This window comes from Pagrus pagrus, assembly GCF_965226575.1.
Source record: "Pagrus pagrus genome assembly, chromosome: 21".
Taxonomy (NCBI): domain Eukaryota; kingdom Metazoa; phylum Chordata; class Actinopteri; order Spariformes; family Sparidae; genus Pagrus; species Pagrus pagrus.
In genome coordinates, this window is record NC_140208.1 from 4,283,030 (window position 1) to 4,297,158 (window position 14,129).

Below are 14,129 nucleotides of genomic sequence, written 5' to 3' on the forward strand. Positions count from 1 at the left end.
TGCAGGAAAATTCACAATTTACACGGTTTCTGCAGAACTTTACATGTCTTAGAAAAGTAAATGTTACCTGAGAGTGATGGAAATTAGATTATTGTAGTAAACTGTAGGTTTATTTGTTATTCTCTTTGGTTTCCTCTCTAACTTCCTCTTTTGTGAGTTTCTGTTGCATAGAGATTCATTTCACTTCAGACTTCACCATCATCGTTCACCCTGAATAATCTCAATCTCAAGAATCCATAACGAGTACCTTTTACTTTACATTTGAAAACCATAGTTGTGACAAAAAAGGCAAAGCAGGACCAGTCGGAAGTTTTTAAAAAGATAAAGCATTTTTTTTTTCTTTGTAAAATTTAAAGAAGCCTTATTGTTGCTGGTGACACGGCGGTTTGTTTCACACAGGTCGGACGTAGTTGGCGGGCAGCAAGCCTCGCTGCCCCGTGCGCTGGTTGCATCCGAACATCCACCCCTCGTCGATCGTCTCCACGTCTAAGATCACGTCTCCTTCCATCAGAGAAACTTCATCTGCTTCTGCTGCCGTGTAGCTGTACAAGGCCTGGTAACGTTTCTGTGGAGAGGAGATGAATAAACGGAGGCACTTGCACGTAACGCGTGGGACTGTTCAGAGTCCAAACTGCTGCATTTGCATTCAATTTCCCTACTGAGTGAGGCGTGAACGCAGTCATGCAAGACATACTGTACAAGCACATGTAGCAGTTAGCAAACACAACACACAGCTGCACAAGAACACACATTTTAAATGCATCAAAAATAAGACTTTTGTAGGAACTAAAGGTAAAAAACTACAATCAAACATCATTACATCATCGCTACATGCTACATGCTATATGCTATACTATGTGGCCAAAACTATGTGAATACCTTTTTTGATGTACAAATGTGACATTTTCTTTTCTTTTTCACATATGTATTCGTTCACATTTTAACAAAATATATAAAAAGGTGTAATTTACATTCGAAGAAGCACATTTTATGTGACGTCATGTCTCATACTTTGTTTCCACATGTGAACAAAACCCAATCAAGTATGACGTGTGATTCACATGTGAATATGTGAATTTCACAGGTGGACATGTTCAAGTCAATCACTTGAAACTGTCCAGTTCACATGTGACGTTATCTTTCTTACATGTTAATACTTTAGTTCACACATGAAAACAGCCAGTCGCATGTGAAAATGTTGAATTCACACATGAGGAAGCAAATTTTCACAAGGAAGAATGTAAAATTTCACATGTGGAAATTTTCATTCTTTTGTGAAATCAACCAATCACTTTTGAAAATGTAGTAAAAAGTAAAAATGTCAGGTTACATGTGAAAAAAGCCAAACCCATGTAAAAATATTCAAAAGCTCAACAACCACATGTTGATGTAATGGTCAGGTGTCCACATACTTTTGGCCACATAGTGTATGTTTACGCATTAGCCTTACCCCTCCACTAGATGGTGCTACAGGAGCAGGACGCATTTGCCTGACCGGCTGACTGAGCTGCCCGGGGTTTGATGGTTGTACTTCATCCTCATCTACACACACACACACACACACACACACACACAGTTAATACATACACAAACAGTAAAATAAGGTTATTTAGAGGAGTGTGTCTCAGGAGGATGTGCCTTACTTACATTGTCTATTTTCAGGAGGAGGTGCGTCACTTCGAATCCTGCTCTTCTCAAACTCTTCATGGTACTTTATCTACACACACACGCACACACACACACACACAGACACACACACACACACACACACACACACGTTAATCCAGTTCTCCGTGAGAGGTAGTTCACCATTTTAGGAGGTGCTGAGAGATGATGAGGGGGTTTATCTCAGCTGCAGCAGCAGAGGAGAAACGTGGAAGCATCACACAGCTGAGGACTTCAAACAAAGAGCCACGTGACTGCATTTTATTTCCTCTTTGGATAATAACATTTGAAGAAACAAAAAGAAAAGTATTGATGGGCATGATGACCTCCAATCTGCAGAGTTTTGCTGAGAAAAGTTAACCAGACTTTTTTTTAATGCTCTTGATGTTTCAGTCTAATAGTCTGAACACAGCTTCAAACTGATGGCTTAGGAGAAAAGAAACTAAGTCTACATCCGTCACAATTTTAACTGCGCAAAAGTGACAGTTCAAAGATTCCTAACAGAGATTTGTGTCGTTGGCCGGGAAGTCGACCTCTTTCTTCACGATACTGTTGAGCAGCGAAGAGAAACTCTCCTGATGGGATGTTTGTGTAATGTGCTCAGCAGAAAACACAGAGACAGAGAGGACGGCCTTCGCGAACCTCTGTAATATTAATCAAATGCAGTTCCAGCTTTTATAGGCTGGAAGAGAAAGCTGGATGTTGAATAAGGACAAGAGGCAGCAGCCTGCTGTGTCCTCAACGGACCTCAGGACGAGCAAACAGGAAGAGGAGACACGATGGGAAAGGGACGAGAGGAGTGTGATGGACTTAAAAAAAGACTTAAAAAATAGCAGGAGGAAGGCCGCAAGGAAGGAGGGAGGGAAGGAAGAACGAGGGAGGAAAGTAGGAAAAGAGAACGAAAAAGGGAGGAAGGAAAGAAGAAAGCAAGAAAGGAAGAAAGAAAGAAAAAGGAAGGACAGACAGAAGACAGAAAGGAGAGAGGGAGGGAAGCAAGAAACATAAGAAAGAAAGAACAAAATCTATTTGTGGAAAAAGAGGTTTGTAGGTTTTGCTCTCTTGACATGCAGCTTATCGCCCGTCATTCCTTCATGCAACCAGTTCTCTCATGAGAGAAGAAAGAGAAAGTTAGTGTGTGTGTTTCAGTGTGGTATGTGTGTGTGTGTGTGTGTGTGTGTGTGTGTGTGTGTGTGTGTGTTGACTCTGTGTCCACGGCTGAGAGACTTTGACCATATAGGGCAGCTGCTGCTCGGTGGACGAGGAGAAATGTCTGAAATGCGGCTGTGTGTCTCTGCAGGGCTGCACTCTGACATCGTTCACCGCTGTGGAGCAGCTCGTTCTCTGCTCAGGTCTCAGGACCGAACCCGTCCACAGATCCACCAACCCTGCGTCTCAAAACGGCTCCTGTCATTGGACCGTGATGTTTTCCCGTTGTGTCTCAGGGACACGGCTCGACTCGCTTTGTGCATCTGGCCCTGTCGGGCTTGTTTTGTTGTCCGTTATGGAAAAAAACAACACGGCGCTCAGTAATTTGTGGAACGGTTGAACTGCTGTTGCAGTGAGATCAACCAGATGTTTCACTGCGAAGTTAAATTCAGGATTAGTTTCTTCTCCGAGCAGAAGACAAAGATTCTTAGGCCGGAATAAAGTTTTGAAAAAATCAGTTTGCATTGCGTTATGTTGATTAAATAACCTTGTTTTAGACGAGTAAATTACAGAATCAGAAAAAGGACTTTATCATCCAGAAAAAGTTAGAGACTAGAGTGTTAAAGCAGTATTTGACTGTTGCTCGACGTGAAGCTAGTTTAAAGGGTCGCCACACTGTAAATTTTAATTGCACTAAGTACACAATGTCAAATAAAATGGCTTCCCAGCAACAACAAGGACACTGTTTCTGGAAGGACTTGTTGCTGCTGACGGAAACATCTTTATTTGGTTGAAGTGACCGTTTAAGATGTCGCAGTGACCCTTTAAGATGTCGCAGTGTTTCTCACACTCACATTACTGATCTGGTCTTGCGTCTTCTTCACTCTCTGCATCTCCGGAGTGTCGGCCACCACGCTGAAGCCTTTCCCCTTGTTCTTTTCAAACTCCTCCTTGTAAAGAGCCTGAAATGGGACAGCTGGTTAGAAACATCAATCGTACTTTAGAGGAATAGTTTGGGAAATACTCTTATTGGCTTTCTTGCCGAGGCACATGAGAAGATTAATGCATCTCTCATGTCTGTATGTGAAAATACAGCCAGCAGACGGTTAGCTTGGCTTCACACAGAAACTGAAAACAGGGGCAAAGCTCATGCACTTTGTTTTTTGTTTGGAAAATAAGATATTTTGTTGCCTCAGCTTTTTCTTTATGTTAAGCTACGCTAACCATCTGCTGCTTCTAGCGTCAGATTTTGCAAACAGATGTTAGACGGGTGTCATTTTCTCTCAGCAAGAAAGCAAATATGTGTATTTCTCTTCATTTTGAACGATTTCTTAAGACGGCTGACAAACATGTTTCATTAGATTTGTTACACTGAATTCATGCACAGTTTTATCCATTAGTTGAATCTGCATTACAAAATAGGATGGAACAACTACATTGTCTGAAAAAAAAACCAGGACTCATGTTTAAGACGTTTTTGCTTGTGAACCCCTCAATTTACAATAATGTCTAGTTGTAATGTACTTTTTAGAGGTTACATGTCTCATTTAAATATTTTTTAGAGGCTTGAAAAGGTAAAACTTTATGGTATTTCACAGGGACGAACAAACAAACAAAGAACAAACCTGAAAAATAAATTAATTTTATTGCAAAAGTAGTTATTTTTCCAATTTGTGGGACTTATTTTGTAGGTTGGGAATAACTGCAGTTGAAAGCTGTTCAGTCAGTCAGCAACGATTAAAATAAAAAATAAAAAAATCAACATGAACCTGAATGCAGCACTGGATAAAACCTCTTGGGAATGATTTAACAATCAAGGTTACATGTTAAAGGAACATTTCACCCAAAATTGAAAATGTTGTCATTATCTACTCACCCTCATGCTGATGGAAAGTCAAGTTTTGTCATCCTTTTTAAAGTCGAAACAGACTACAACAGCCGAAGAGTGCGTTGTGTTTACTGGGGAAACTACAGTTCACAGTTCCCGAGCTGTATGGAGACATTTTATACTTTTTCTTCTCCAGCTACTTCAGTTGTTTAGGAGGATTGCTGTTCAGCTGTGAAGCTCCAGAAATGTTTTGTGGACTACAAAACTTCATAATTTCCAGTAGATAATGACGTTTTTTTTTATTTTTGGGGTGAACTGTTCCTTTAAAAGCGCATGCAAAACATGCAGACATGCAGACACATACATATTAAACACACACACAGTTAGAGGATGAAACAGACGTCACATCTAAAACTATCTACAGATGGAGATGAAGGTCAGTCGATGAGCTGTTATGACTCTAGAGACGTAACGAAGAACTACAGATTTAGTGTTAATAGATGATTCGACGGTCGGCGGTTTTCCAGGTGAACCGGACATACGTGACTGATCTGGTCTTGCGTCTTCTTCACCCTCTGCATCTCCGGAGTGTCGGCCACCACGCTGAAACCTTTCCCCTTGCTCTTTTCAAACTCCTCCTTATAGAGCGCCTGTAAATTTGTGATTCAGCAGGATTTAAGAAAAACTTTGTCCCCTGAGGTTGAACTCCTGCGCCCAACGAGGGGTCGTATCCTCCAAAATGTCAAGTTAGATTTTACGAGGCTGCGCACACACTTTTTATAAATATTAATCACAAGAGATGATTCGCTTTTAATGGTTATTTGTTAAGTTTCCTCACAGGTTTTGGGCCCGGGGGGGGGGGAAACAACATTAAACAAAGCTGAAATGTTTACTTTAAAGTAAATGTGAGATCCACACACACACACCGGACAAACACACTCTCTTTCTCGCACACACAAGTGAGTCATGTTCTTGCTATGAGGAATATGTAGCCTCAGTAAGAGAGCTTGGCTGCCGAGACTTTTATGGTTATAAACAATGAAGCGGGTTTGGTTGGATGAGACGAGAGGAGAGGACAGAGAGGAGGAAACGGCTTGTGGTGTAAATCTGATCGCACTGTTATCATAACGATCATGTAGCATAATAACACAGTTATAGTTTCAAAAAGGTTTTAACCAAAAATGGAACCAGTCTCGTCCGAGTCTCTGTGGTTGTTTCAGACGCTTAGACTCTACGTATAGAGTATTAAGTACAGTAAGTTTGCTATAAGAGGTAACACTGGTTCACTCATTCTGCTGAACATCATGTTGCTTCCTTAAAGCTGTCACGCCTCGGTTCCCACCGAACAGTCGTGCTGATGTTTAACACGTGTGGTTTGTTTCCTTGGCGCGTGCTGACACACAAATATTTAAAAACAGGATGATAGTGATGGATTTTAATGAGAAAGAGAGACGAGGGGGAAACCGAAGTGCACATGACAAGCTGCTTTTTATTGGATCGGTTCGACCGCATTACAGAAAAAGATCAGATTCTCTCACTTATCGCCAGTTTTTGTTTTGGTTTTATGTGTCCAAGAGTTGAAACATCTGTCTCCAAGCTTTCTTCCACCACTATTATACAATGGAGTTATATTGATTTTAGTTTGTGGTGCTCATTACAGTGAGAAATTACATTTTAAAAGTGTATAATCAGCCTCTCTCTCTGGAAGTGGTGTCCCCAGTAGTATTGTTTCTGGAAAGACAAACTGATGCTATAAATTTTCAAGGCTTTGAGCGCCACAAACAAAATATATTCACAAACAAAATATATTCACCTCCATTGTTTTGTGATGGAAGCAGAAATCTTAAAAATCAATTGTTTGATTGTTTGATCAAGCACAGATCTTCTCGATGATAAATCGAACATTAACCAATCAGAGGCTTAACTGCAGGAATCAATGTTCCCTCAGGACTTTATCTTCACTGATGAACCTTCACTTTTTCTGCAATCAGTGAATTTTCCAATAAAGTTTAAAATAAATCCCTCAGACTTTCTGAGGGTTTGATGAAAAATACCACTCTTTTGTCTGTGAGATAACAACGGACTTCGACAACCGGCAAGGCAAGAGTCAGGGTACGTCAGTCGGCTACTTCTTGGTAGCCTTGCTAACTTTTCTATATGTACTGGAAGACAGTATGAGCGCATAATACGACTGTCCCTGCAAAACTACAGCAAAGCAATCGGCCAAACAAACTAGGTGTATTTTTATTGGTTCCACCTTTGATTGGCTGCGATGGAGCCGTGACACCTGGGTGGACACGTTCATTTTCACCCCTTTTCCAGCGCGATGCAATGACACGTTGAAGTTAAGGACACTGGTTTTTCATCCATTCTAGCAGCATTTGAATATCATTCAGAGTTTGAAAGACAGACTTGAGTTAAAGGTATGAAAACGTTACCACTGTAACATTGTCGCCAGCCACTAGCAACAATGCTAGCTCGGCTATCCAACATAAAGTCACGTATCCCTCGCCTTGAGGTCAAAGCGGTTCATCAAGAGCCTCCCAGCTGGAGCCGGGAGTTTATTCGCCTAAACATAAGCTAGGCTAGTCGATTAGCCTAGCTGAAGCATGTGACTGTAAGCAGAGGGACGCAGCTAGCCTCGCTCTCTTTATAGTTCATAGGCACCAACACCAGGAAGTACAAGAGTGTTGTACTAATAAAGTAATCTGCAGATTAAAGATTCAGTTTTCCAAACAAAATGCTGCAAAAGAAATTCAGCATTTAGAAACTTTTCCACCGTTTGTTGGGGGAAGAAAAGCTTCACCTCCTAATGTGGAGTGAAGAGACGATCCCTGAAGTTAAATTAAAACCAAAGGAGTCTCTTTAATTGTGCGTGACTTGGAGGACTTATCCCTTTGATCAGGTTAAACTGCTGTCTTGAACATTGTGATTAGATTAGAGATTAAGAACCATGAAGTTCAGCCAGCGAGGCTGAGCTGAGCCACATGAGAAGCCAAAAGGTAGAGGGGTTTTTAAAACCACCGTCCGGTTTATGGCTGTTTGGAGAAACATTTACACTTTATAAAGCTCAGATTTAGTCATTAAAGTTGAGCCAGCTTGCTCTCATGTTAGTGTTTGGTCAAAGTGGTTCATTTGATTAAATCGGAGGAATCCAATAGTCACGAGAGACGCGTCCTCGTCTCCTGCTGTGAGACAGATAGACTGAGTGGAGGTGACAGATAGAGAGAGAGAGATACACCGAGTCATCGTGACGCAACGAGATTAGGACGAGTGTCTCTGCCGGTGACGGGAAACAGAAAGCGAGCGGGAGTGATAGCAGAAGACGAGTGATCTGTGGGCGTCTCACCTGGCTGTTGAGCATGCTCTGTTGTTTGAGACGCAGATTCTCGGGGGTGTCGGTCACTATGGTGAAGGAGGTTTTGGGGTAATGCCTGAAAGAAAAGAGGAGGATAATGGAAATCGAATGAATGTTCGATACTGAGGCTAACTTTAACTGGTTTATACATTCTAAATATGTGTAATGTTTATCTAAGTAATAGAAAATATGCTTTTCATGAGGACATACTTGAAGAAATGTATTTTTGTTATCTCAGAAGGACAGTTCGGCTTGAGGTTTTTTCTCTCATCTCTGGTTGCACTGAGGATTTGTTGGTATCACAACATTCAATCTATCAACTCTCCCCTTCCCTTTTCTGTCACCTCTACACACAGCAGCTTTCACTGTCTGTATGTGTGTCTCAACAGCTTCGGAAATAAATGTCTACGTGTGACACAACATTGTGATGAAACCACTGAAAGTCACCAAAAAGTTGCAACAAAGAAAAAGGGTTATAGATAGTAAAGATAATTCAGAGAGTGACTGTCATTGTAACCAGGAGGACGATCCGTGTGGTGCGAACACTCACATACTGCAGTAAGGTTTCTTCTCAAAGCCTTTGTAGGTCGTCATGCTCAGCGCCATCTTGCACACCTCGCAGCTGAAGCAGCCTTTGTGCCAATACTGGAGAGAGGAGCAGAGCAGACGAGAGCACGTCAACAAAATTAAACCTCCATCCACTGAAATAAAAACACCCTGCTGTGAAATAAACCTGAATTCGTTATTCACTGCTGACTTTGTATCATCGGCTTTAAAAAAGAAAAAAAAAAAAAAGCAGAGACAGAGTGGGAAAATTCCTCCAGCGAGAACACAGCTGTTTCTGTTTCTCATCTCTGCAGGGAATAACTGCCAATAAGAGATGCTTTCAGTCCAACAGCACCACATGATTTGAAAATCGTTTGTTTAGATCCACATTGAAGGAAAAGTTCACCCAAATTGATTGATTTGAAAAAACAGTATTTTCACCATGGATGTGCGGTCAAGCTCGTGGACCCACTTCAGACAGTGCATTAATGTCTTTAGCTTAGTGGCTATAGGGAGGATTTGGGATTTAAAGGCGTGTGTTTTCAAATCAATTCATTCAAATCAGCCATTTTATGTTTTAAAACAAGTCCCCATCTACTTCAGCTGTTGAGGAGAATGCTGCAACGCTGCACAAATGTTTTGTGGTCTACGAAACTTCACCTGACTTTCCATCAGCATGATGTTAATGTCATAAAACACGCGCGGTCGCACAAAGGAAACTTCTTAGTGCCACAAAATAAAAGGTTTTGCTGTTACAGAGTTTGAACCGTCTCTGTTGACTGTATATGTGGACGACACTTTTATCTCACGAGTGGTTTTACTGTGTGATCTTAACATCACACACAAAAAGAAAGACACACACACACACACCATACACACACACACACACACACACACACACACACACACACACACACGTCTACTGTACGTGCTCTGTCCTTTTATAACATTGTTGTGGCTCACGTTTATCTCTCAGCTGTGGTTTTCTCATGTGTGTTTGTGTGTGTCTATTTTTGTGCACATACAATTTACTGTACCTGTGTATATACTGATGGTGATAGAATGTAACTAAATATATTTACTCAATTAAGACAGAGTAGTGTATTTAAAATGTATTTATTTTATTGGAGATTTGATTTAAAAAAAATAAAAATTTGGAAAACACTGAATAACATGCAACAATTGGCCAGGCAGTAATCAATAGACCCATAGTATACACTATATACTGTACCATAAATATATGTATATTTACTCTTGTGAATGGATACATTAATTGTCAGAAAATACTGATACTTAAATACATTAAATACATCAGATACTTTAAGACTGTTACTCTCTTTGTACGGGTGACTTTCACTTTTACTAAAGTAATATTTTATTTTTATATATTTACTTGTACTCAAGTGTGACTTTTTGATACTTTTTCCAACACTGCATTTTATGTAATTGTGCATGTGTGGTATTAATGCATCCATATTGTGGCAAATCATCACAGATAATAAGTGTAAAAAATATTGGTTAAAAATGAGATACTATAACAACACTTACTACTCTTATAAAACAGTTTGTGACATGAAAATAAATAGTAGAAAAGGACTTCTGAATCTCTTGTACTGACCACGTTTGGTCTCTATATAAGGCATGTGAATTTTAAGCAGTTACTTTCTATTTTGCTGAATCAATTAGTCAGATTTTTTTTTTTTTACTTTTAGGAAAAAGGCCTTAAGGACAAACTCACAGAAAAATAATCAAAAAGCAATAAAAGTCACCATATAGATGCTCTAGATACACACAAAACTTATCATCAGACCAGAGATATGACAGAAATGTTGAATATCAAAGTGATATCTGGGGTTAGATGTGTGTCACCTTACCTTATCAAGGCAATTTATTTTCTCTGTGGGGTAAACTGGTTTATTGCATCTTCCACAGGGCGGATTCATGATGGCGCACCGGAGAAAACTCTTCTGTGATCCAGTAAAAAAAACGCGCTCAGGGGCGAAGTGATGTGCAGCCGGGAGCCGGACCGTCCTCCTCTCTGCCTGCAGGCTTCTCCATTAATATACGGACGCGGCCTCGAGGCGAGGAGGAGGAGTCAAGTGTGGAGCGGAAGCCTTATGGTGCCTTCACTGACAGTCGGATTCAGGAAGTTTCACCTGTGGCGTGTGGGTAATAAGTTAACAGACAAGCATCCAACTAGCGTCAAATGGCTTAATTTTACAATAGCAGAAGTCTCGTAGGTTTGATTGTATCTTCATAGCTTAAAATAACGTGTTTACAATCACAACAACAGCAAAGACAACTGTTGCTCCTCATTATCGAATTGTATTTACACGTCCAGCTTTAAATTCGAAAATAACAGGTTTCTGCGGAGTACCTGAAGGCAGCATCGAGTGCATCCAAGGGAAACCGTAATAACCTTAAAAGGAGCAGCAACGAGAAACGAGGCCACAATGTGATGTAAGTACCGCTTACAATACACAACACTGACTTTTTGACACTTACATGTTGGAAAAAGTGTCGTAGTTTAGAGGACAACATACTAAATTTAATATAAAATCTGCTCTCCACAGGGAAGCCCTCAGGATCAGTTAGTGTTTTTTGGCGCCATCTGCCGGGGAAGACCAGCAGTTACATCTCGCATTAGCCATCTTGTTTTAAACTGAACGTAAGCTAAAAGCTACATTATGTGTTTGTGCTGTGGTCTATCGCGCTAACACACGACATAATGTGATTGTACATAAACACACAAACATATCACAGAACCAGAAACAATACAACAAACACCTTTTGTGTGGTTAAATACCCACGACTAGATGTAATGGACATCATCGGGGGTATAGCTCAGTGGTAGAGCATTTGACTGCAGATCAAGAGGTCCCCGGTTCAAATCCGGGTGCCCCCTCTTTTCTATGCAGCCATCTCGACTCTTCGCTCTTTTTATATAAACATCACACGGTTAATGTGACTCCATTCAGCGCAGTTACCTTTAATATGGTGAAGTTATTTAAGTCTTAACCGCGCCATCTTGGAAACTATACCCTTTCTCAGAGACTCTGTGAAGGGTGGAAGTACTGATAATTAAGACTTCAAATATGTATTTTTATCTCTCACTCACCTTTATTTTTTTCATATACTTCAATGATTGTTTTATTATTCTTTACAAATATTACATTATTAATCCCATCATCATTTGGACCTTTACAGAATGGTATGTTCCACCTCCTCTACTTTCTACTGTATGGGCTGGCTGACAGCAGCATTAGCTTCTAAGCTATGCAGAGACTGTTCATTATCTTTCTACCTTACTTTTTCATCATTTGTCACTTCAGATGCCCGTTAAATAGCTAATAAGTAACAACGAACAACACAATTTGACTATGTTTTAACATTTCTTAAGAAAACAAGTGTCTTTGCTTGCTATGCTAACTAGCTGCGTCACCGTTGTGGCTAGGTTGCCCGTTAATGGGGAACGCACAAGCCATGTTGGAAACCATACATGTCTTGACATCATGATACCTGAAACATACATAAAATATGTATTCTTATCTTTGACTCACCTTTATTTTTTCCAAGTAACGTTACTTCAATGATTGTTTTACTGTGCTTTACAAATATTAATGCTGTCATCATTTGGACTATTCCGCCCTCCTTTACAGAATGGTACGTTCCACCTTTGGTTTCTGCTGAAGACCTTAAAAAGTTTTTTTTTCAGTTGGCTAGCTTAATTAAGGTCTATATACAGAGGTTACTGAAGCTACTTAGTGTGCCTCCATCGAACTGCAAGCAGGGGCGGACTTACCATTAGGCAAAACTAGGCGGTTGCCTAGGGCCCCAAGTTCCTGAGGGCCCCATAAAAATCCTCATACACTTATGGTTAATACAGTTATTACTTATTTGCGCACATTAATTATGTTTTTGATTAAAATCCTCTGCCAGCAGAATGCTAGCCAGCGGCAGTAATGGCTAGCAGCAGCAGCAGCAGTAGCAGCGGCAGCGGCAGTTTAGGTGTCAAAAAATAATCATGTCTGTCCATGGACAAAACCTGGAGATGTCCCTTATGCCAATAGAAAAAAGGGACATGTTTATGTTATAATAAAATCATTGGAGCCCTACTAGTGTTGTATCATGTTATTCCACTGGCTGCATGAGATACGCCTCTTGTTTTTACATTTTACATCTGTTCATATTTTTTATTAATTTTTATTATTTTTTTATTAATTTTTATATGTAAATATTAGCATGTTAGCTCAATAGCTTCCAGGTCATGTGATCAATTGACTCAAAATCAGTGTGGGATCATGTAACTACACTGGCTGCATGAGATACGCCTCTTGTTTTTACATTTTACATCTTTTCATATTTTTTATTAATTTTTATATGTAAATAGTAGCATGCTAGCTCAATAGCTTCCAGGTCATGTGATCAATTGACTCAAAATCAGTGTGGGATCATGTAACTACACTGGCTGCGTGAGATACGCCTCTTGTTTTTACATTTTACATCTCTAAATATTTTTTATTAATTTTTATTATGTTTATTAATTTTCATGTGTAAATATTAGCATGTTAGCTCAATAGCTTATCAATTGACTCAAAATAACTACACTGGCTGCATGAGATACACCTCTTGTTTTTACATTTTACATCTGTTAATAATAATAATAATTTGTATTATTTTTTAGGCTATATGTAAATATTAGCATTATAGCTCAATAGCTTCTCAATAGCTTTAAACACAGTATCTCTGCTTTAAATATCCCACATTTTTATTTTGAAAACAGGAAGTCGGTACACGCTGTAGCCGTCTTCTCCGTGTGTTTACTGTAAAGTCTGCAATACGGGTGCACTTGAAATGTTGGAGTGGCTGCGAATGTCGAATATCCAACTTAAAACTAACTTCACTGAAGTCTTGTCGATGTATTTTCCAGCTGGCCCATGACGATTTTTAAAGAGTTTTGGCTTAAGAAGTCACCCCACAAAGGAAGACTCTTTCCGTTTATCACAAATATTAGCATTAAATCATCATTTTGAGGGTACATGGTTTTCACTGGGCAGGAAGGGTTTGAAATATGTAACCAGCAACGTAAATGATGTACAGTAGTGGAGTAGAAAGTGCAGTATTTGCCTCTGAGATACAGCGGAGCAGACAAAATTGAAGTTGCATGAAATCCTAAAATGTCTACGTCAGCACTTGAGTATATATACTTACATTTCACCACTGGGTAAGAGCCTTATACTGTGTTTTGTGTTCGAAAAAGGTAAAACAAATAATACATGTGTATTCTGTTAAAACGTATTTATCTGTATAATTGACCTGTTGTTTTGTGTGTTGTCTTCTCATTTCAGAGGGACCCATGCCTGCCTTTGCCTTGGGCCCCAAATTTCTTAAATCCGCCACTGACTGTAAGTCATATATTGTCATAATTACTTGTTAGTTCATCATTTGCCAAGATAATTGGACTCTTTTTGTGGGCCATGTCCTCATAATTCGGACCAATTAAGAGCAATTGACGGCAGCGTTAGCTTCTAAGCTATGCAGAGACCGTCCATTATCCTTCTACCTTCATTTCTCATCATTAGTCAC

General features: G+C 39.8%; 2 protein-coding genes and 1 long non-coding RNA gene across 8 annotated transcripts in view; 2 read left to right on the top strand and 1 right to left on the bottom strand.

Moving 5' to 3' along the window:
- Positions 1-391: 391 nt before the first annotated feature.
- Positions 392-10,590, bottom strand: LOC311250750 (LIM and SH3 domain protein 1-like; the record flags this gene model as incomplete). 2 transcript variants are annotated; one of them, XM_084342749.1, is made up of 8 exons in its annotated part: positions 10,418-10,590; positions 8,548-8,642; positions 7,989-8,073; positions 5,182-5,289; positions 3,666-3,773; positions 1,648-1,717; positions 1,451-1,542; positions 392-565 (listed from the first exon to the last, which is right to left on the bottom strand). In XM_084342749.1, the coding sequence occupies exons 1-8, from the start codon at positions 10,484-10,486 to the stop codon at positions 392-394; spliced, it is 801 nt and encodes a 266-aa protein (XP_084198875.1). In that variant the 5' UTR covers positions 10,487-10,590. The 2 variants fall into 2 exon arrangements, with proteins under 2 accessions (XP_084198875.1, XP_084198876.1); XM_084342750.1 differs by lacking the exon at positions 5,182-5,289 and having other exon boundaries at positions 10,418-10,589.
- On the top strand, positions 1,662-3,328 carry LOC311250754. The gene is made up of 2 exons (XR_014621317.1): positions 1,662-1,708; positions 2,963-3,328. It is a non-coding gene; the product is annotated as an uncharacterized lncRNA (long non-coding RNA).
- A 357-nt stretch (positions 10,591-10,947) lies between the features above and the next one.
- LOC311250751 (dickkopf-related protein 3-like) overlaps positions 10,948-14,129 on the top strand; it is a 32,059-nt gene continuing 28,877 nt past the window's right edge. Inside the window, exons 1-3 of one of the 5 annotated variants that reach the window (XM_084342752.1) lie at positions 10,967-11,003; positions 11,117-11,211; positions 13,892-13,948. In XM_084342752.1, the coding sequence (XP_084198878.1) occupies positions 13,900-13,948 (49 nt within the window). In that variant the 5' untranslated portion in view covers positions 10,967-11,003; positions 11,117-11,211; positions 13,892-13,899. Of the gene's footprint in view, positions 11,004-11,076; positions 11,212-13,891; positions 13,949-14,129 lie in introns of those variants that run through there. The other 4 variants (XM_084342753.1, XM_084342755.1, XM_084342754.1 and 1 more) reach the window with 4 other exon arrangements.